This window comes from Pipistrellus hanaki, assembly GCF_964339955.1.
Source record: "Pipistrellus hanaki genome assembly, chromosome: 6".
Classification (NCBI taxonomy): domain Eukaryota; kingdom Metazoa; phylum Chordata; class Mammalia; order Chiroptera; family Vespertilionidae; genus Pipistrellus; species Pipistrellus hanaki.
In genome coordinates, this window is record NC_140508.1 from 56,866,965 (window position 1) to 56,891,569 (window position 24,605).

General features: G+C 37.9%; 1 protein-coding gene across 2 annotated transcripts in view; it reads right to left on the reverse strand.

The window, feature by feature from the left end:
- Window positions 1–24,605, reverse strand: part of LPIN2 (lipin 2) — a 70,537-nt gene that overhangs the window by 32,684 nt on the left and 13,248 nt on the right. Inside the window, exons 1-2 of one of the 2 annotated variants that reach the window (XM_084888105.1) lie at window positions 20,617–20,939; window positions 4,113–4,313 (exon numbers count right to left, since the gene is read on the reverse strand). In XM_084888105.1, the coding sequence (XP_084744231.1) occupies window positions 4,113–4,313; window positions 20,617–20,718 (303 nt within the window). In that variant the 5' untranslated portion in view covers window positions 20,719–20,939. Of the gene's footprint in view, window positions 1–4,112; window positions 4,314–20,616; window positions 20,940–24,605 lie in introns of those variants that run through there. The other variant, XM_084888106.1, reaches the window with a different exon arrangement.

Sequence of the window (24,605 nt, forward strand, 5' to 3'; positions counted from 1 at the left end):
CCACACCAAGAAGGAAAGTGGTTGTGATGAAGATGGTCCTAAGGAAAGTGACACAGGCAAAAAAATTTCAGGTTAAAGGAACTCTCAAAGATACTTCATGATATTGAAAGTTCAAAGGCTGAAAAGTTAGGAGCTGATTTAAACTTACAAAGTATTAATTTTGTAAGTTTTACAAAAGTATTAAGGATGAACTTACCCAAGGAGATTAAAGATTTGTATTCAGAAAACTACTATTATATCACTTAAAGTAATATAGTTGTTTAACTCTAGGCTGTGAATCAATTATTTTAATATGATAACTGTACAATATAAATGAATACCAACTTTTAAAACTTTTATGAATAACCTTGTAAACTCTAGTTTTAGACTAAGAAAGGAATATAAATAAAGGCAAACATATAGGCTGGGCCAAAAGTATGTTTACAGTTGTTCATATGAAAAATAACACAATCCTATATAATAAAGAGGTAATATGCAAATTGATCCTCACACCCTCACAAGATGGCTGCCTATGACCAAGCCAGTAGGGGGGATGACCAAATGACTGAACAAGCAGGCTGTGTGGAGCAACCAGGCCTGCAGGAGGGTTAGTGAAGGATGACCAAATGACTGAACAAGCAGGCTGCATGGGGCAACCAGGCTGGCAAGGAGTTAGTGAGGGACAACCAAATGACTGAACAGCAGGCTGCATGGAGCAACCAGGCCGGTGGGGAGGGGGGGGCCGGTTGGGGGAGATCAGGCCAGCAAGGGGAGCAGTTGGGGGCAACCAGGCTGGCAGGGGAAGCAGTAAGAGGCAACCAGGCCAGTGAGGGGGGAGAGGTAGTTAGGGATGATCAGGCCGGCATACAGAGGCAGTGAGGGGCAATCAGGCCGGTGTGGGGGAGGGGGAGAGACATTAGGAGTCAGAGATCCAGGATTGCGAGAGGGCAGTCGGACATCTCCCAAAAGGTTCCAGATTGGAGAGAGTGCAGGCTGGGCTGAGGGGCCCCTCTGCCCCCGTGCACAAATTTCATGCACCAGGCCTCTAGTAACTAATAAATAATAATACATAAATACACTGTTTTCTCCTACTCATAACTGCAAACCTATTTTTGCCCCACTCTGTAGATAAAGACATGATATAAATATAAATAGAATAGTTCATAATCTAAGTATACTTAACTCTGCATGGTCCTCACTGGGAAAAATCATTGTCAATAAACATCTGAGCACTTTCAAGCGTAGAAAGGGAAACCTCTCTTTCCACTAGGGTTGCTGAGTTAATGGGAAGTAAGCCTAGAGGTACTGGTGGCTATCTTGTATTAGAATACACACAAAGGGAAGTGTAGCTGAGAGGTGGATGGAAAGAGCGCTCTGGTTATACCTTCAGAGACTCTAAATAAAGCCTGGTCAATTCAAATGTCCCTGGACTTTATTTTTAAAAAAATATATTTTATTGATTTTTTTACAGAGAGGAAAGGAGAAGGATAGAGAGTTAGAAACATTGATCAGCTGCCTCTTGCACACCCCCGACTGGGGATGTGCCTGCAACCAAGGTACATGCCCTTAACCGGAATTGAACCTGGGACCTTTCAGTCCGCAGGCTGACGCTCTATCCACTGAGCCAAACCGGTTTTGGGTGTCCCTGGACTTTAATCACACAAACCAGTAAATTCTCCTTTTGCTTAAGCTAGTGTGAGGTGGATTTTTGTCATCCACAATAAAAACTGTCTCTCCTAATACACTGGGTTAACTTTGATAAGTAATCATATAATGTTTTGTGTTACTTCAACAAAAATATATTTTAAAATATCAAGTGCAGCTGAAGCCGGTTTGGCTCAGTGGTAGAGCGTCGGTCTGTGGACTAAAAGGTCCCAAGTTCGATTCTAGTCAAGGGCATGTACATTGGTTGCAGGCACATTCCCGGTAGGGGGTGTGCAAGAGGCAGCTGGTCGATGTTTCTCTCTCATCGACGTTTCTAGCTCTCTATCTCTCTCCCTTTCTCTCTGTTATCAATAAAATATATTAAAAAATAAAATAAAATAAAATATCAAGTGCAGTTTTACTTTCTAAAATTAAACTCCTGAGTTATGAAACATACTGGGAATATTGGGATTCTATCAAACAAGAACATACCAATGGCAGTGGGAAAATTACTATTTTCTCTAACCAGAGGTTTTTAAGGTGATTATGATTTCACCTTAAAGTTCAGTTCATAGTCCTAGCCAGTTTGGCTCAGTGGATAGAACATCGGCCTAAGGACTGAAGGGTCCCAGGTTCAATTCCAGCCATGGACACATGCTGGGGTTGTGGCTGGATCCCCAATAGGAGGTTTGCAGGAGGCAGCTGATCAATGATTCTCTCATCTTTAATGTTTCAATTTTTCTCCCTCCCCCTTCTTCTCTCTTCAGAGGAAATAATATATAATATAATAGAAAAAAATCAATATTTTTTTCTAAAGTTCAGTTCATAGGTGGTACCATAGTTGAAAATTATCTTAGTTTAAAATCAATAAATTGCTTTCCATAATCCAAACTGACCTAAAATAAGACTAATACAATCTAAATTGGCAGGTAACCTTAAGGTGGACATGATTTTATTGTTACAGGAAATCTGTATTTTGATCAAATAGCCAAATTTCCTCCCCAAAATATCTTTTGAGTTTCTGGAATATCAAGCCAGGAGTGGAAAAGAAGAAATTAACACATTTAACACAATAATTTGTATAACCTTTTACAGAAACTGTATTACTTTCTCAGAAGCATACAACATGCAGAAAAAGGTATCATTTGAGATGCACAAATGCTTATCCTACCTAATAAAAGAATGATATGCAAATTAACCATCACCCCGCTCAAGCCACACCTGCCAGCCAATCAGAGTGAGTATGCAAATTAACATTTTCCATCTACTTTGTGAAACCAATAAACCTTATCTTTCACTTTCAAAATAATCTAAATTTAATTAACATAAAGGGGAATTTCTATTTTTTTAAAATATATTTTATTGATTTTTTCACAGAGAGGAAGAGAGAGGGAGTTAGAAACATCGATGAGAGAATCATCAATCAGCCACCTCCTGCACACCCCCTACCGGGAATGTGCCCGCAACCATGGTACATGCCCTTGACCGAAATCAAACCCGGGACCCTCCAGTCTGCAAGCCGATGCTCTATCCACTGAGCCAAACCCGTTTCAGAGAAATTTCTATTGTATTTTAAAGAATAAGATCTGCTATGTGAAATAGTCCAAATCTGAAAATAGATGTTTTTCAACTTATGCCAGTGGTCTTCTAATACATACACTGTAGTTCTAGTTCAGAAAATGGTGTGGATCTTTTATTGTGCTTTAAAATTTTGACAAAATCTCCCCACACTGTTTAGGTAGATATTGTGGGCCAAGAGTAGTATGTACCTGCAAAGTTTTATTATTAGCTCAATTTTCTAACTAGATTGACATCAGATATATTAACAAACCTTACCTTCTAGTTGCTCCATTACCTGAAGGCAAGAGAATGTAAGAGAAAGAAAAGCCAACACAAATGTCTTTTTAAATGAATCTTCCCTAAAATAAATAGAAGTTAACCAGCTTATGGCCTTTGTGTTTGCATTTCAGTTGGATTTGGAGACAAATCCTGATTATCAACAAAATTTAGATGACAAATAAGATTTTACAGCTTTGTCAAAACAAATAAACAAATTTAGCATTAACTGTTTAAACAAATGTAGCATATTCTTGATTATGCCAGTCTATTCCACTCAGAATTGTTATTAAGGCATTACCCTAAATATTTTAAAATGCTATTTAAGGTAATGGAACTTCTAAATATACCTAACACCCCCATTTGTATCTTCAGTTTCTGTTTTGCTCATCTGAGCTGCAGCACATAGAATTATCAAATAATTTTCAGTCTAAATAATACTGAGAGATTTCCTTTGGAGAGACTTACTATAGTAGGGCTTTTTGAATTTAGAAGCAACTTCAAAATGCAGTTAAGGTTGACTTCTCATACCATTGTCTTTAACATCATACAAATTTAAAACCAAAGACCCAGAGAGCTCACAGTAATGATTTACTCATTACTGTCACCTAACTTTTCACCCTCCAGGAGAACAGGCTGTGTCCTGCACTCACCACTTTCTCTTTGGATCTCAGGACTCCCAGCTTCCCAAACCGAACATGAAAAGGTGAACACTGATAGGTGCCATCCTGCTGCCGCACCACAATGACATCGATGCACCCGGACAAGGTGGCTTGGTTAATACCCTTGTAGAGCTCCTTCACAGTGACAATCACCTGCCCGGCCAGCTGTCCCACATAATTCATGGTTTGAGACTACAAAAGACAAGAAGAAAAAAAAAATTAGATGCAATGTTAACACCAAATTTGTGGATTTAATGACAATGACAAAGAAAAAAACTAAAGTGACTAAAATTACATTGCTCATTTGTACACTAGACTATGTACCATTAGTAACCTTTTTAAAAATATATATTTCTTTATTGATTTCAGAGAGGAAGGGAAAGGGGGGGAGAAAGAGAGAGAGAGAGAGAGAGAGAGAGAGAGACATCAATGAAGAGAGAGAATCATTGATCAGCTGCATCCTGCACTCCCCCTATTGGAGATGGAGCCCACAATCCAGGCATGTGCCCTTGGCCGGAATTGAACCTGGGACCCTTCAGTCCGTAGGCCAACGCTCTATCCACTGAGCCAAACCAGCGAGGGCCCATTAGTAGCCTAGATTTTCAACCCATTAGTCTCATGCTACCACTGTTTCTATACATTTCCACACATGGACAATTCTACACCGTCCTCCTTTGTATCTGAGGTATACACAAGTTCCTTTTCCTTTCCATCATCAAAGATGGTGCTAGATGCCATTAGATATTTTTCTGAAAAGTAAAGAACTGTACAGAGCCACCAAAGAACCCCGACTACCATCACTTCCCGTCTGCCCAAGACTCTTGGGTACTCCTGGCTATTGCATCCCCTCTGGCCATAGTAGACAAACAGGTAAAAAAAAAAAAAAAAAAAAAAAAGACCAAAGATCATCCCCAGGAGAAACCTGATGAAATAAAAATGAGAGCTGTGTTTTCTATGGGATATTATAATGGAATATTAAGGTTCAGACAGATGTTAGATTAAATAAACACTAGTGAGCTAGACTGGGTCTAATCTAATTTACAACATTACTTCTAGGGAAAATCCCTTCATGCTACAGCACAACTCACTGGAGCATACATTCATGTTCCACAAAGCTCAAAGCCAAAAATTGGGTTTAATCTTGTTCTTTGGCCGAAATCACTGTTCAAACCAGGATCACAAGGCTGTAGGAATCCTATAGACAGAGCCAAAAAAGGAGGTGAGGGCATCTGACAAGTCTACAAGGCCGACAGGAAATACTTTCTGTCTTGTGACCCATACCTGCTGTGGCTGCGGTGATCCCACTTCTAGGAATATATCAAAAGAAACCCGAAACACCTTAGAAAGGACCTATGCACTCCTATGTTCATTGCAGCACAATTTACAATAGCTAAGATCTGGAAATAGCCCAAGTGTCCATCAGCATTTGAGTGGATAAAAAAGCTGTGGAACATGTGCACAGTGGAATACTATGCAACAGTAAAAAAGGATCTCTTACCCTTTAAGACAATATGGAGATACTTGGAAAATACTATGTAAAGCAAAATAAGCCAGTTAAGTATCACATAATCTCACTCATATGTGGAATATAATGAACAAAATAAATCCAGAGACACAGAAGCATGGAACACACTATTGAATCTCAGAGGGAAGGTAGGTGGGAAGAGATCAACCAAAGAACTGGTATGCATACATGCATAACCCATAGACGCAGGCAACAGTGTGGTAAAGGCCTAGAGTAAGAGATCAATGAGAAAAAGAGGGGACGTATATAATAGTTTCAACAATAAAGATTTAAAAAAATAAAATCCATTATATATAAAAGAATTTTCATATTCTCTAAGTAATATATATTCACATCATGCTTTTTGCCTTTCCTGACATATACATTAGTCAAACAAATAGCACCCAAATAGTCAGTCAATCTTTGAATTACTGCTTGACTGATTGTGGCAATTATTTAAAAAATGTTTTTATTAATTTTTAGAAAGAGAGGAAGGAAGAGGGATACAGAGATAGAAACACTGATGACAGAGAAATCATCACTTGGCTGCCTCCAACATGCCCCCTACTGGGGAATGAGCCCCAAACCCAGGCATGTGCCCTAATCGGGAATCGAACCAGTGACCACTTGGTTCCTGGGTCAACCCTCAACAGCTGAGCCACACCGGCCAGGCTGATAGTGACAATTTTAAAATGAGTTTTGTTATAATTTTTTTTAAAAATTCATAGCTAATTAAGTCTTTTCTTAAAAGAAACTGAAAATAACTTTTATGCAACTTCATTCAGCCATAAACAAGTCTTATAAAGTAAATCTATAATAAGCTTACATCAACTAGAGCATGGAATCCATAAGTAAGTGTATCTACACCTATTCAATATGATTTTAATTACCATGGTTGAAGGATATGCTATTTGTTATAAAAGAAAGTCTATTGTGTAAATGCCAGTTGCTAAATGTAGAAAAATACAGTCTGTTGAATGACTAATTTTCTCTTAGTAGATATAAAACAATTCTGTTTATGTTACAAAGGCTGGGAGGCCTGATGCCTTAATAGTCACTATACCCTGGGAATGAGGAACAAAACAGTGCTAGGAGAAGAATCCAAAAAGGTTGGGGGAGGGGGGCGGGCTTCCTCATGGTTATGTCTGGGGGAAAAGCAGTTAGTCGTTGTATACCTAACATATGATACCTTGAACAGCTTCCTCTTTTAAGCAGACTCTAGCACCATAAAACTTTATTCCTACATGCCCAGCTCAGCACTAGCAATAATAAAAACCAGTGAGGGCAAAGTCAAGTCTTTGACACCACCAGCCTGTCCTGATCATAGTCTAGGAAAGCAGGACTTTGTGTGGGGGCAGAAAAGATAGATGGTTATGTAAGCCAGTAAAATAAACTTTTGAAATAAGACTAAGATTTTAAAAATATAACAAAATAAACTATCATATCTTATAGTGAATGGTGAGAAAAAGGAGTAGAAGAGAAGAGAACATTAACTCAAGAACAGAGAGTGACAGAGGCCAAGGGAGAGGAATGCAGAAAGAGATAAGATAAAAGTTCAGAGACAGAGCAAAGACATTACATACTTAGAAAGCAGACTGACATAAAGACTGTGGAACTGAAGAATGTTCATAGAACAGCATCTCTATCTTCCAGCTCACAAGCACGAAGAAAAACATTAAAATGCATTTACTGATTCTTAAAACTGAAAGAATTATTCCAACTCAGTCTTGCAACAAATACCAAAAATGCTTCTAGCATTTTATTCTGAAATATGATAAAGTTAACAATTATCACAGTAGCAGCTACTACTGTTTTTGAGAGCTTATTATTCTTAAGTTTATTAAGCATTATCATCTCAGAACCACCTTGTAGGTAAGTATAATTTCTATTTTTAAAGATAATAAAATTAATAATAAAAGTTTTTAAGTATTATTATGGACTGAATGTGAACTCCCAACCCCCAAATTCATAGGTTGAAGCTCTAACCTGGAAATGCGGTCTTTGGGAAGTCATTAGGTTTATATGGGGTCATGAGGACATTGATCCCCCATAATGGGATCAATGTCTTTACAAGAAGAAGACAGAGCATGCTCTCTTCTCCTCCCACCATATGAGGACACAGTGAGAAGTAGTTGTCTACATCTAGGATGAGGGCTGGATGAGGCAAGTATCTTCTTTAACATCCTATGCCTCACTGCTTTTCAATTTAGGGATGCTTCCAATCGACAGAGAGAGACACTTCTTTCACCAAGAAATTCACAACAGTATCAGACAGCCCTAGTTATTATGTCCACTGGACATCACAATGAATTATGGACCACCCTCTTCTAAAGGACACTACTACACACCAGAGTTTACTGTTCAACCACAACATGGTCTCACTTATTCTGGGCTAAGCATTCTTATTTCTTAAAATATCTGAAATGACTATGCTTACTTTCACTTTAAACACAGAATTGTCTGTGTTTCTTTAAATGGGAAGTCCAAAGCTAGACAAGGCCTGGCAGGCACTTATTGATCACTATACTAAAAATGAAAAAACAAAAACAAAACAAAAAAAAAAACAGTAGGGGGTAATCAACTAAAAAATTATTAGAGGTCAAATGGCCCTTCATACATAAAATTCAATAGATCAAACAGACCTTCACATATGCAGTTCAATGTTGCCCACTATTAGATTTTTCTTATCAAATAATTTAAACATACACTGGTGCCTGGAATAAAATGGGTAGCTTTCAAGATTCAATTATTTACCAAAAGTTTAAAGATTTGCTTAGCAACTTTACCTGAGCATCAGAGACACTAAAGCAAATCATCATGATATGTATTATAGTAGAGCAGTGTTTCCCAAAGTGGGATACGCGTACCCCCAGGGGCACGGGAAGAGTTTGGTGGGGGTGCACGTTGCACCGGAGTTTGGTGGGGATATGCACTGCACTGTGCTTAGTTGTGCCTAATTCTACGTTCTCATGAGTACAAAATCAGTTTCACAGTTTGGGGTACTCAGAGTTACGAAAATTATAGAAGGGGCACACATATGTCAAAAGTTTGGGAAACACTGTAGTAGAGAATTATAAATGGAAAGCATCAGTAAATAGTTCAAATACAGACCTCCCTCAAAATTAAAGGTAATATGTCCAATCAGAAATAAAATAACGTTTGTAAGGGAAAAGAGTAACTACCAAGATATAGGTAGCTATTAAAATATTACAATTTAAAAATTGTTATCAATACAAAATAAATATATTCTAAACTGCTTTTATACATATAATCAAAATCTGTTTCCTAAGTTTTATCTTCATATATCCATTTTATACTAGTATTAGAGGCCCAGTGCACAAATTCGTGCACGGATGGGGTCTGACCTGCATCCCCTATTAATCGGGGTGATTGGGCTGGGCTGGCCTGGCCTGGGGAGGGGCTGTGGGCTGTTGGCTGGCCGGCCCCAACCCTGATCCTGATTGAGGTGGGGTGGGATGAGTCAGGGGTGGGTCTGGCCAGGGGAAGGGTCTGCAAGTGGTTGGGCCGGACATTACCCACCCCTGTTCTAGAGCCTATGTCCTTCTCTAAATTGCTAAATGACAGAAATGCTCTAAGCCAGTGGTTGGCAAACTCATTAGTCAACAGAGCCAAATATCAACGGTACAATGATTAAAATTTCTTTTGAGAGCCAAATTTTTTAAACTTAAAATATATAGGTAGGTACACTGTTATTAATTTAATTAGGGTACTCCTAAGCTGGCCTTTGCTAAAAACTCAAGGGGCCAAAGAGCCGCATGTTGCTGGCGAGTCTCGGCTTGCCAACCACTGATCCAAGCAATGATGAACCCCCAGATTCCCTGCTGCAAGTGAAATCTCAGAGAAAAAACAAAGACAATCCATAATCAGACAATCAGACTGACAAAGTGCCCACACAGAAAGAGTACTGTGGAACTGAAGATTATGCTCTGGGACCAAACTCCTCCAGGCACCCAAGCTTACATACACTCTGCATTTGAGTAGTACTATTTTTTAAGAACTTTCTCAAACATACCTCATTTGATCTTCAAAAGAAGAATTTACGTCATGCAAGGCAGACATCATTCATTTCATTTTGCATTTAGACTGAGACAGGTGTTTACTAATATTTACTAGAACACAGCGCCATTGTGACTCAGGGTTCCAACCTCCCTGCTACTTCCTATCTGGTTTAAATCTTCAGACTGGAGTTCCTGAGGACAAGAGATCTGAAGGCTGAACTTAAGTTTATTTAAGTTCTCCAAGGCTCCCAGAGTCCCCAAAAGAAGGGTACCACTCAGCCTGGCTGAAAGCTTTACTTCTTGAAAAGTACGTGATGAAAGGTAACAATGGCACACAGCAGCACCTGCAGCAAGATTCTCTCTGGTTTGGGACAGGAGGGGGTGAAAGTCCCCCAGCAGACCTGCCTACATCCTACAACTCAGGCAATACATTTTCTAAAACTTGTATCTTGTGCTCAGCAGACACATGAGAACCACAATGACCCACAGGAGGTTACAACATAGCTAAACATAGAACAAAGAACTATTCAAAACAGGTGCAGTCTTGCTTGGCTATTATGGCTCAATGGTTGAGTGTTGACCTATGAATGAAGAGGCCACAGTTCAATTCCTGGACAGGGCACATGCCCGGGTTACAGGCTCAATCCCTGGGGAGAGGGAGGGGATGGAAGGGCGTGTGCAGGAGGCAGCCAATCAATGATTCTCTCTAATCATTGATGTTTCTATGCCTCTCTCTTCCTCTCTGAAATCAATAAAAACAAAACAAAATAAAGCAAAATAGGTGCAGTCTTTGAGTGAGCAGCAAGCAGTGCCACAAACAACTGATGGGAAAACTGACAAAGAACCCAGCCTTCCTGAAGAAGCTGCTCTTGGCCACTTAAATTCAATTAAATGACTTACTCTGTACCTCTCAGTTTTTCTTTTGTCCCATCACATCAAGAATGCTAACTTGTTTATTTTTTCTTATTTTCTATCAGCTAGCCTTTTTTAAAAATTGATTTGATATGCATTAATTGAATGATTCTTTTATGTACCCTGACTGGGGATATAACCTGCAACCTTGGTGTATGGGGACAATGCTCTAACCAACTGAGCTACCTAGTTGCCCTTTAATATTTGCTTTAAAAAATAAGAAACAGGAAATACAATAGTAGCACAAGATACAGCCCCTGTTCTCAATCAGAGAGATAGTTCCCAACCCCAGGAGCTTCACAAAGTAGATGGTTGATTAAGCCCCATTTGGATCTCATTGAAGCCAAAATCCTTGAGGAAATGCTGATAGTTGCATATCTAAAATGCACTGCCCCAGCTAGCCAGTGTGGGTCAGTGGTTGAGCATTGGCCTAGGAACCAGGAGATCACAGTTCGATTTCTGGTCAGGGCATGTCTGGATTGTGGGCTCCAACCCCAGTAAGGAGTATACAGGAGGCAGCCAATCCATGATTCTCTCTCATCATTGATGTTTCCATCTCTCTCTCCCTCTCCCTTCCTCTCTAAAATCAATTAAAATAAAAATAAAAAATAAAAAATAAAATGCACTGCCCCAAACATCTGCTAAAATAAAAATAAAAAATAAAAAATAAAATGCACTGCCCCAAACATCTGCTCAAAAACATGGCAGGTCTCTTTCTGCCCCACAGAAAGGATGGTAGCTGGAACAGGACTCTCCTTCATTTCTAGACCATTTTGTGCCCCATCTACAGAATCTGTGAAACAAAAACCAAACCAAAACTCCAGGCAAACTTCCTGAATACATGAAGTTCTCCAAATAGCCTATTTGTCACAGGAGAGATCTTCCAATGTAATACCTCTGGAGATTTGATTTAGAAACAATCATATAACAAGACTGTGTAATTTCTTCAAGAGACACAACAGATAATTTGTAATCTACTTTTCAAAATGCCCATTATACTGACATTGTCTGATAGAATTTTCATATAGTCAAACAAAATTGAGTACCTGCCTCATGCCAGTACCACAGTAAGTCCTTGCAATATAAAGATACAGTTAAAACTCAGTTCTCGAATGAATCCCATTCCGAACAATTCAGTTCTTGACCTAGTTGTTCACAGAAAAACATGTCTTGGTTATTGAATAAAACTTAGGTTCTAGATCTCACAGCCCTTTGTCATGATGTATCAGCATGACAGAAAGTGTCTCTCAGGCCACAAAGGAGAGAATGCCAGTCAGTTTTCCCCTAAACATAGAGTTGTTAACCTTTCAGGAAATTATGCTGTGATATTTTTGTGTGTGTGTTTTTTACTTTTGTTCTGAAGAAATGAACAATCAAGAATACTACTTTTGATAATGGTGTGAAAGAAACAATGATCACAAGCAATTGAATACATAGGAAAGTGGTTGCTGATTCGGCTAAATGAAAAGCAGCTAGCTGTGACAGTAGTATTTTGGAGGCAGTGATATATGAAACAGCGAAGATGCCATATGCTGACTTCCTAAGACACATTCCTGGAATGAGTGCTGAAAGTGACTCGTTTAAGGCTAGTAGGGGGCGGTTTGATAAATTTAAGAAAAGAAGTGTTTGTTCATAGATTAAACAGTACATTAAATATGTACTGTATATAAGAAAGATTTAAACAGGAGAGCATTTGTGGGTCTGGAACAAATAAAAATTCTTTCTAATGGGAAAAAATGATCAGTTTTCGAACGAATCACTTCTCGAATAGCCTTCTAGAACAAATTAAGTTTGAGAATTGAGAATCCATGTAAATAAAATCCTTCCATCCTTCTCTCAGAGGTGTCTGAGTCCAACAGAGAAAGAGACATAAGTCTTAACTTACATAATGCCTGTGGTAATGCTATTTGGGTGACTTTTTAGGAAGACTAAGAAAGAAAAGAAAAAAATGAGTCAAGGAACGCTTCAGGAAGCAGCAAATATTTGTCCTAGCAGTGTAAATGTGAAGAGTATATTAGGCCTAGAAAAGGAGGTTCCAGTGGGCAGTCCCAGACAGAGAGAAGAACACATGGAAAGGTATGCTGAGTATGGGGCAAAGGTGAGAAATTATGCAAGGTCTCGGACCTGTGCTTCAAGTGTATCTCATGGGCAATGGGCACCAGCAGTGGTTGTAGTCAAGGAAGTAACTCAATGACGTAGGAGTGGGAAGGATGTCTGCCAACAAAGGACTTAAAATACAAACATGCTGATACTGATTCTAACTTGAAAAACACCCTGGAAAAATTAGCAAGAAAATAACCCAATGTAACCCAGTGAAAGCCTCCTTGTACTAACCTCAGGCTTTTGTTTTTTGTTGTTTAATAAGGTGACATGAGGCTGGCCTTAAGCTTATCTGTCAAGGCTAATTAGGTGATAAATTCAGATTTCAAGCCTGTCAAAGCATACTTTAAGAAGTTCGGTAGCACAGATTTCTGCTCAATGGGCTCACTTCTCTAAGATTTTACCACACTCACTATCTACAAAGTAGATAATTATTTTTGACTGAGTAAGGTTCAAAAAAGGGAAGACACTATGCCCGTATAGAAATACTAGAGGCCTGGTGCATGAAATTCGTGAATGGGTGGCAGAGGTCCCTCAGCCTGGCCTGTACCCTCTCACAATCTGGAACCCCTAAGGGGATGTCCGACTGCCTATTTAGGCCCAATCCCACAAGGCAGTCAGACATTCCTTTCACAATCTGGGACTGCTGGCTCCTAACTTCTTGCCTGCCTGCCTGATTGCCCCTAACCACCTCTGCCTCAGCCCACACCACTGTGGTTTCGTCCGGAATGACATCCAGAAGGTCATTCAGCTGTCTGGTCTAATTAACATATTATACTATTATTATTATTATTATTATTATTATTATTATTATTATAGATACAGTCTTTCCCAAGTGGTGGTCCCAAGTTTTACTCAACTATTTGTTTTGAATTTTCAGCAGTACAACTAAAGAAAGATAATGTGTCACCTATTGCATCTTCAAACACCATCAATTCCCCACCCTCCACCCTAGTCACTGACTCAATAATTTTCAAAATCCAATACTACTTTTCTTCTCAATACATCAACTACTGTTTATCCAACATTTGATATGAGGAGCAAGATGTTTTAGGCTTCCTGGATGAGGAAATGGAAATAAATATACTATGTCCACAGGAGATTGTGAACACACACACACACATACACACACAGCATAATGGAAAAGAAGATCAAAAAAAGATGGGAAAGTGTGGGTTCAATGAAGAAAGCAGAAGGCAGTAGGCAAAGGACTTGTGGCTGTGTGTTCTGATGCATTCTAACCTCTCCTTAACACATCATATAAGCACTCACCACACTGCAGTAATTTGTTTATCACATTTCCAAACTGACTTCTCACAAAAAAAGCAGTGTTGTATGCTTCACCATTTCCCCAAAGCACGCCTGGCACAATGACTAGCAATAGCAGGTTCTTACCAGGTAATGAGTATTTTTCAATCAATGAATGTATGAATTAACAAGTGGATGAATGCAAGATCTAGTGAACAGAATCAGCAAGAAGGATGAAGAATACAATGTTTTGGTACTATAACCTGAATAAGAAATTCATTAGGTAAAGATACGTTTGTATACACACACACACATACATACAGCGCCACATATTTTAAAAAAGCCAAGAACAGTGGAGGCTAACCCAAAGTTCCAAAAGCGAAGCTCAGACATTCAGAAACCAATGCTTTACCTCCGGATGCTGGTGAAAACCTCAGAGAAAAAACTTGCATAAATCTAGTCTACGTGGGTATCAATTATAATGACACTTACCTTAAATGGGTAAATCTAAAAATATCCCTGTGAGAACAAATGACTTCCGTGCAGACCGCTCTGAAGAACACTGAACAGCCAGTCTCACAGAGACTTGTGGCGGAAGAGAGACTGTTGGTCTGTCAGGGGAAGTTGGTGTGGGGAAGTCAGCTGAGGTACCAGCAAGGCTAAATGGGCAATGGTCAAAACGTGACCAAGATTAGTACAGAAAACAGAGTGAAAGAAACTTACCACTGCTGACTAGTCAATCTACTTAACATGAAAATGCCCAACATCACAATTCTAAAGGGCACAACCTTCAAGGTAAATGGCAGGTAGCAATAGTTTCATTTTCCTAATGCTCAGCAAGTACCAGAATACCCATTTTCTTCAGCAACAGAATTGGTACAGAGCAAGGAAAAAATGTTCAATTTTACACACATCTTTAGATTTCAATACACAATAAACTGTTCCTTGAATAAATCCTAAAGTAAAAAACAGCACACTGGGGATCCCAACTACTTTCCTCAACTCCCATAGTGTTCCTGAGACCAAACTTGCTTTGAACTATCACAGCTCTACAAAATTTAATGGTTCTCATTCCTTCATTTCTCTTCACTGCTTCTCCATTATTACAAATTGCAGAATAATGCACTGTAATGCAGCTGATACTTTTTCCTATCCTGACTACAATACCCCCAGTTCTAATCTACTTGTACATGAGGTGACAGATCATAAATGTTACAGGGAACATTTAACCTGACTAGAAATACAGAAGTAACATTAAAAATGCAATTAATTGCCTAACCAGTTTTGCTCAATGGTAAGAGCATGGGCCCGCGGACTGAAGTGTCAATCTCAGGTTTGATTCCCGTCAAGGGCAGATATCTTGGTTGTAGGCCCTGATTTGGGCACATGCAGGAGGCAACCAATTGATGTGTCTCGCTTACACTGATGTTTTTCTGTCTCTTCCTCTCTCTCTAAAATCAATTGGGGGGGGATGGCTGGGGGAGAGAATATCCTCGGGTGAGGATTAACACAAAAATCGCAATTAATCATGAAAGATATTAAGCAATTACTTAGCCAACCTTTGTACCTTTGTGTGATGGTTATACCTATCAGCATATAAAACTTCCAGCTAAGTGTTCATACCAACTTCATAAAATGCAGTAAGATTTTAAATAACTTATACCTGTATTTTGAACTATTCAAAATAGACTTTAAAAAAAAATTAAGTGTGCACTTTACCTAGAGTGAAATTGACACAAAGATACAGCACTAGGTCGCCACTCCAAAACACCCCTAATGCCCTTTGTGGCCAATATCCACCCCACCCCCACCCTCTGCCAACTACAAATCTGTTTTCTGTCCCTTAGTCTTGCCTTCTTTATAATGTTATATAAGTAGAACCATAAGGTATGTAGCTTCCTGACTGTGGCTTCTTCCACTTAGCTTAATTTATTTGAGATTAATCAATATTATTGTAGCATCCTGGGAAACTTGCAATGGGGGGGGGAAGGGGGGACGGACATAGGAGGGTCAATCTTACCAAAACTATACTAACATAGTATGATATCACAAAAGTCATAGGAAGTATTAAAAATCTTCAAATAACTACTTTATTCTAAGATACTTTCCCCCCTTTGGCTCTATTTTTGTTCATCAGTTTATGTTGTTCATTATATTCCACAAATGAGTGAGATCATGTGATATTTATCTTTCTCTGACTGGCTTATTTCGCTTAGCATAATACTCTCAAAAGAAATTTCAATGGTTGTTCTGTTGATATTTGGCTCTGTTGACCATTGAGTTTGCGGACCTTGCCTAGATATAATTCTCACCAAGCCTCTAAGTTATTCTTCCCTAGATACCTGAGCTCATCTGTGGCATCAGGATTAAATGTGGCAACAATTTATGAAAACAGAAAGATTCTAACAGAATTTACTCCCTCATATTGCCTAACTAGTAACATCACCACATTCCTGTGAGGAAATAAAATTCTATGCCACTAAATAATCAGTTTTGTGAACATTTCTATGCTAGGATTTCTGGCAGCAGGGAGTAATGACAAATGTGTTGGGAAAGGAGTGTGTGTGTGAGGGAGTTAGGGCATCTTCTCCACCCCACCCCCACCCTTAGTGAGGGTTTCCTAACTCAATATAGAGTGCACTGTCCCACCCTAGCTGACTTGGCTCAGTGAATAGAGCATTGGCCTGCGGAATGAATGATCCCAGGTTCACTTCTGTTCAATGGCATATGCCTGGGTTCCTGGCTCAACTTCCAGTAGCGGGTGTGCAGCCAATCCATGATTCTCCTTAATCACTGATGTTTCTATCTTTCTCTCCCTCTTCCTTCCTCTCTGAAATCAATAAAAATATATTTTAAAAAAATAAAGCGCACTGCCCTAAGCAACACACTCTAAATACCTATAGGGTACTTCGCTATCTTCTACCACTGTTTATGTTAATAAATCTAGCTTAAATAATATAAAAATATTTAATTCTCTATGAAAAAAAAGTAAGCTTTTTAAGACTCAACCACACAAGTGCCCAGGTGCTCTGATAAAGAGAGCAGAGGGACAAGGGTGGAGAAGCACTGCCTCCTATATGCTTCCTGGAGTCCGCTGTAACTGGTGAAAATATAAAGATCCAAGCAAAGTCAAGTCTCACTTCCGCATCATCTCATATCTAACAAGAATGAAACTAAACCACCAACTCATACTATACACAGAAATAAGCTCAAAATGGATAAAGGACTTAAACTATATAAGATGGAAAACCATAAAAATATTAGAGGGATCCACAGGCAGCAAAATCTCAGACATATGCCAGGGCAATTCTTCACCAATATAACTCCAAGGGCAATGAAAACTAAAGAGAAAATAAACAAATGGGATTACATAAAAATAAAAAGCTTTTGCACAACAAAAGAAACTATCAACAATACAACAAGAAAGCTCACTGCATGGTAGAACATATTTGCCAATGTTATCACCGATAAGGGTTTAATCTCCAACATTTACAGGGAACTCATACAACTTAACAAAAGGAAGCTAAACAACCCAAACAAAAAAATTGGCAATGGACCTAACTAGATACTTTCAAAAGAGGACATACAGAAGGCCAAGAGACATATGAAAACATGCTCAAAGTCACTAATCATCCAAGAGATGCACATCAAAACAACAATGCGGTACCATCTCACACCTGTCGGAATGGCTATCATCATAAATCAACAAACAACAAGTGCTGGCGAGGATGCAGGATGTGGAGAAAAAGGAACCCTTGTGCACTGCTGGTGGGAATGCAGACTGGTGCAGCCACTGTGGAGAACAGTATGGAGTTTCCTCAAAAAACTAAAAATGTAATTACCATTTGACCCAGTGATCCTTCTAGGAATATATCTCAAGAAACTAGAAACACCTGCCGAAACCGGTTTGGCTCAGTGGTAGAGCGTCAGTCTGCAGACTGAAAGGTCCCAGGTTCGATTCCGGTCAAGGGCATGTATGTTGGTTGCGGGCACATCCCTGGTGTGGGGGGTGCAGGAGGCGGCTGGTTGATGTTTCTCTCTCATCGACGTTTCTGGCTCTCTATCTCCCTTCCTCTCTGTAAAAAATCAATAAAATATATTTTAAAAAAAAGACAATATAGCATGTTGACTCTCCTTAAAACAAAACAAAACAAAAAACAAAACAAAACTAGAAGCAAAAATCAGAAAGGATCTATGCACCCCTAGTTCATAGTGGCACAATTTACCATAGCTTGGAAACAGCCTAAGTGCCCATCAGCACTTGATGAGTGGGTTAAAAAACTATGGTACAGCTACACAATGGGATATTACGCTACAGTAAAAAAAAAGAAGGAATTCTTACCATTTGCAACAGCATGGATGGAACCGGAGAGCATTATACTAAGCGAAATAATCCAGTCAGAGAACAATAGATATCATAAGATCCCACTCATTTATGGAATATAATAAACATAAATTGATGAAAAACAGAACCAGAGACAAGAGAAGCATCGATCAGACCATCAAACCTCAGAGAGAAGGTAGGGGAGGGCGAGGGTAAGATCAACCAAAGGACTTGTATGCATGCATATAAGTACAACCAGTGAACACAGACAACAGGGGGTTGAGGGCATTTGGGGGGAGGGGCAATGGGGCAATAAGGATACATGTAATACCTAAATCAATAATTAAAAAATTAAGAAGTTATAAAAGTTGGGGGGGGGGGGGGAAAGCATGGCCAGATAACCCCTAGATTCTCTTTCAGCTCTAAACTACAGAAAGACTCAATTCTGGAAGCATTTCTTATTACAAGTTTGGCTAAGAATTCCGATAGTACATTTTGCCCTAATTTTAAAAAATGCAAACAAGGTAATTTAAAGTAAGTGGGGTTAAGGCCAGCAAATTATTTTGAAACTTCAAGATATTTGAATATGAAACTATTTTCGCTTTTTCCTTACCAAATAAAGGAATTATCTTCACTTGTTTAGAAATTATGGAAACACTATTTTAAAAATATTCCCAATGAAACACAGTTACTAGATATGCATTCACATTCCAAATACACACTATCACCTTTTTAAGATAAAGACTTTCACCTTTCAACAGCAGGTATGTGCAGACAGCCTATGACTAGCAGGGAGCATCCAGGTCACCTAGGGTCTGGACCCTGAAAGCCAGGATTCGCCCTCTCCACCTTGCCGCACACCCACACTCACACATACACACCCAGGTTATAAAGTCTAACTCTTATGTAATCAGTATAAGCTTATTAAGCATATATCAAATCCAATATTGAACACTAGCCATTCAGAAAATCCAAGTTTCTCTTGGGGCAGGGAGGTAACCCACAGATCAATGTCCTAACATTACGATAAAAGGGAGCTGATAATAAAATGCAACCTAATCAAACACCCCCTCCCCCCCCAAACACACACACACACACACACACACACACACACACACCCCTTTAGAAAGCAGGAAGCATAAGAACTTTTTCCTATGATGGATGGTTTGGGTTAGAGCTACTCGCTAAATAAATGTTTTAAATACTTCATATCAGCTGGGTTCACTGGTCTCCTTTCTGACCTTTACAACAAAAGTGCATGAATTTACATATACTACATATCAGTACTATTAAAATGGAAATTTAAAAGTAAATTGCCTCTCAGTAGCACCTGGCTTCCACTCATACTCAAATGATGTCCATATTCAAATAATGTCCAATTCCATCAATTCCTGGGAACCCTGAAAAAGTACTTTTATCAAAACAGATCCTAAAGCAAAAACGATGTTTTAAAAAAGTGATAAAAAATTTTTAAAGCTAAAAACCAACCTAATTATGAGCCACAGATTTTAGAAACTAATTTCTGCCCTGTTTTTTTTTTTTAATATCTATCTTCATAAAAACATTTTTTTTTAGTCTTCTAAAAAAAAATATTATATCTTTACCTCATTGCATTTACTTCAGATTATTTTTAAAGGAAAGGGTTCCAAAGGTTGAGTTAAATAATATTACCCTTAATTCTTCTGATTTTTTTTTTTCTTAATGCAGACTTCTGGAACTTAACACTAAATTTATGGGACTTATTTTATATTTTGTAAGAGAAAACTCTAGATTAAAAAAAATCTCAGACATTTAAATAAATATATATGTAAAACATCCAAATAAAAATATTTTTAAAAAGCTCAGACAATATGCATTTTCCCCTCTATTTCAAGTTTACAAAATCTTTTTGTTTGCAATCATAGAAAAAAAAAGACTGCAGTGACACCTCTCTATCATATGTCAGAATAAAATGCCAGTTTCACAATATTGGTTTAGTTTTCAAAACTTTTGGCTAAAACAATAAAAATTTTAAGACCTTTAAATGTTTTTTTTTTAACTACTGCACTTATATACAAAGAGAATATGAAACCAGATACATTTAGTTTGAAACCAGCTGTGTGGTTTTTTGTTTGTTTGTTTGTTTGTTTAATTTTCAGTTTAAATCATGACCTTTTCTTTTTCTAGGCACAAAGTCGTTGTTAACTAATAAATGGAAAAAGGTAGAAAGATGGTGTAGTGTGAATGAGACAGACCAGGTAGGCAAAGATTTCTGTTAAACCTACCATTTAAAAATTAATAAAATCCCTGCGACACCATATTTCCCAAAGAAAAGGCATTAGCCATTTGCTGTAGTATTATCCAGACTGAGCAAGCAGAGTGACCAGGACATAAGCGGATGAAACTCACCAGGATACCAGCTGGGGCCTTTCCATAGTAAACATCTTCAGTTTTACTTAATGAATCCTCATGAACCTTCTCATCTTCACTATCATCTTCTAAGTAAAACATCTTAAAATTAAACTAGCTTATCAAGCATGTCTTTTTTCAAAATTCTAAATTATTAAAACTGAAAGCTGCTCTGCTAACAAACTATTTGCAGACACAGTAATATGGTTAAAACTGAAAGGAAAAGGTTCTTTAAATATTAAAAAAAAAAAAAAAAAAAGCAATACATACACACACAACTTTACCAATAAGATTTGCTCAAAACGACTCAACCCCTTCTCTCTGAAGGAGATAAGAGAGGGCATGGAACAGGCTGTGCCATGTGTTTACACTGATAGGTACCAAGTCCTACCCAATCACATGACAGTCACTGCAGCTTCCATCACACAGGACAGCGATTGAGTTAATGATTCTCTAAATCAATCACATCCTCACTTTTAGAAATAAAAACAACTATAATATGGAGAAGTAAGCTTATATAACGTAATCATGCAAGGGAAAATCATTTATGTATATTTGTAAGTATCAATGAGCTTCTCAAAGATAGTTGGGTTATATATGCTTTTTAGAGCTCAATTACCCAAAATTTTTTACTTTGTCATACTCGCATGACCCAACATATTTTCAAAATTTTGGAGGAAAAATAGCTTGCTCAGGACTGTAAATAATAAACAAATAATAAAGTGTTACATTTAAGTATATTAATGTTATTGTAAGTATATTATTATATAATAATGAACCATTTACTTAACTTAAAGAGTATGACAATGAAACACTATAAAATTCAAACATTCTTGGAATTTCTAGCTCTCAGTAAGTCAACATATAGAAACTTCAAGTGAATTGTTTCAAACTTAAAATACAGACGGACAAAAATGTATTAATTTTTAAATTAAAATATACTATTTTATTCATCAGTATCTAGGACTGTTCTATTCATTATAAATAGCCACTAGCCATATGTGGTTATATTTGCAATGTGGCTAGTACCAATTAAGATGTACTGTCAGAAGAAAACAGATCACAAACGAAAGAAATGGAGGACAAAAAGTGACTGGATATAGAGTTCAAATCTACGTTTATAAGGTTTTTCAAGAATTTCCTAGAAAAGGTCGATAAGACATATGAGGATATGAAAAGGGATCAACTAGAATTAATAAGGAATCAACAAGAAATGGTAAGAGATCAACAAGAAATAAAGAATACATTGTCTGAAATAAAAAATATTATACAGAGTCCTAAAAACAGAATGGAAGATTGCAAGAATCAAGTCAAAGATTTGGAACATAAAGAGCCAGAAGACACTCCTCCGCAGAAGCAAGAAGGCAAGAGAATCCAGAAAATTGAAGATAATGTAAAAAACCTCTGGGACAACTTCAAGCGAACCAACATCAGAATTATGGGGGTCCCAGAAGATGAGAGCAAGATATCGAAAACATACTGAAATAGTGACAGAAAACTTCCCCCACCTGGTTTAAGAATTAGACTTACAAGTCCAGGAAGCGCACAGAACTCCAAACAAAAGGAATCCAAAGAGGATCACACCAAGACAAATCATAATTAAAATTCCAAGAGCAAAAGACAAAGAGAGAATATTAAAAGCAGCAAAAGCAAAGCAGGTAGTTACCTATAAAGGAGCACCTATACGACTGTCAGCTGATTTCTCAACAGAAACCATGCAGGCCAGACGGGAATGGCAAGAAATATTCAAGGTGATGAATAGTAAGAACCTACAGCCAAAAATAATCTACCCAGCAAAGCTATCACTCAGAATCGAAGGTCAGATAAAGAGCTTCACTAATAAAAAACAGCTAAAGGAGTTCATCACCACCAAACCAGAATTATATGAATTGCTGAAGGGGGTTCTTTCAGAAGAGAAAGTAAATAAAGATAAAAATTATGAACAACAAATACGTAACTATCAACAAGTGAATCTAAAAACCAAGGAAATTAAAAAAAAAAAATCTGATGAACAATATTAACTGTTGAATATAATAGAATCAAAGGTATGGAAGGGGAGTGAACTAACGGTTCTTAGGGAAAAGGTGAGAGGGGGATGTGGGAAGAGACTGAACATAAACTGTGCACCTATGGATGAGACAATGGGGGGTGGGAAAAGGGCAGAGTGTGGGGTGGGAACCTGGTGGAGGAGAGCAATGGAACGGGAGTGGGGGAACATTTGTAATAATATGAACAATAAAGATTTAGTATTTTAAAAAAAAAAAAAAGAAAAAAACCCTCTAATTACTGGGAATAATAGTTTATGGAAAGAGATTTAAAAAAATCCTTTCACAATGCAAATATGTAATAAAATTTCAAAATTGTAAAAAAAAAAAAAAGATGTACTGTCAGTATAAAATACAGACTTAGAATAAAAACAGAATGTGAAATAATCTCATAATTTTTTACATACTATATAGGTTACATGTTAAAATAACACTTTGGATATATTGAGTTAAATAAGATATATATTTAAAGTTAATTTTACCTCCTTTGTTTTACTTTTTTTTTTTTTTTTAGCAGAGCAAAGGTGGAGATTTATTGAAGAACAAGTACAGACTCCCTCGTGGGGAGAGGGAAAGGTCCCACAGAATGGACTCCCACATGAGGAGAGGGAAAGGGTCCCCTATTTTTACTTTTTAACATTACTAGAAAATTTAAAATTATATATATGACTCTCATAACATTCCATTCATGAAACTAAATGAGAATATTTAGTTATAATTCATCAACAACACACTAGTTGGCCCTCTCACATTTAATGATGTTCATATTATTAAAACTTTATTTCTACCTTTAATCATTACAAAAAGATGAAATTTCCAAATGACTGACCAAATTAACAGGGGTTGATAATGTTTATTGCAGCAATATGTCACTAATATGCACATAATAAAAATGTTAAATGGCAGAGTTAAAAACAAATTTCACCAAAATCAGAAATGGGAAAAGTTTCCTTATGTTCATAAGTTATACTGCTTGCTGCCCAGCCTACCAAATATTAATTTGAGCCTAGAGTACGTGAAGTGCCCACAGGCACTTGTAATTTACTTTAATACATATCATGTACACAAATTCCTTCTTTCACAAGAAGTGGATTTTTGGAAAGTCTAAATAGTATGCATTGTATAAAAATATAAACCTCTTCCTCCATGTACTAGTGCAGCTCCGAATCCCTGACACCAGATAGTAGTAAGAAAAAAGTGATACTGGGGTACTGCCACTGGGGAAAAAATGGAAGGAGCAATAAAAGGTAGGAGACAAAGGAAATTAAGGAGAATCTACATAAGGTGATGGACTGGTGTGGGGAGGGAAGGAAACATAGGAGAAATAAAACTTGGAAGAGATGAGAAAACATGCAGGGGGAAATGTAAGTAGGAGGGTAGATGGAAGGATGAAAATACAGGGAAAGAGAAAAAATGGAGAAAAAGCTCATCCATTTTATTTATTTTATATTTAATTTTAATTTATTTTAATTTTATTTTATTATTTTATTTTATTATGGAGTTTAGAGAGAGAGGAAGGGAGAGGTAAAGAGAGAAACATTAATTGACTGCCTCCTGCACATGACCTCTCTTGGTACATGGCAGGACACTCAACCAACTGAGCCACACTGGCCATGGCAAAACCTCATCCATTTAAATGTGAGGAAACTGAGGCCCAGTAAGGGGTCAGACAATTAGCTCCAGGTCACCCACTTAGTTGACACCAGGTTTGTGATTCAGCACCTTTTATTCCACACTGCCAGGTTAAGACATGAGAAAGTGCTAGCAGGAAAGGGGACGGAGACTGGCAGGAAAGAGGAAGAAAGGCCTGACAAGAGAAGTGAGATCCAGGAGGGCAGCGATTGGAGGGTATGACCTCTGTTCTGGCAACCTTAAATGCCTTTTAAACGACAAGCAGGCCCCAGGCGAGTCACTTCAGTTTCCTGCTACTAGTATTGAAATTAT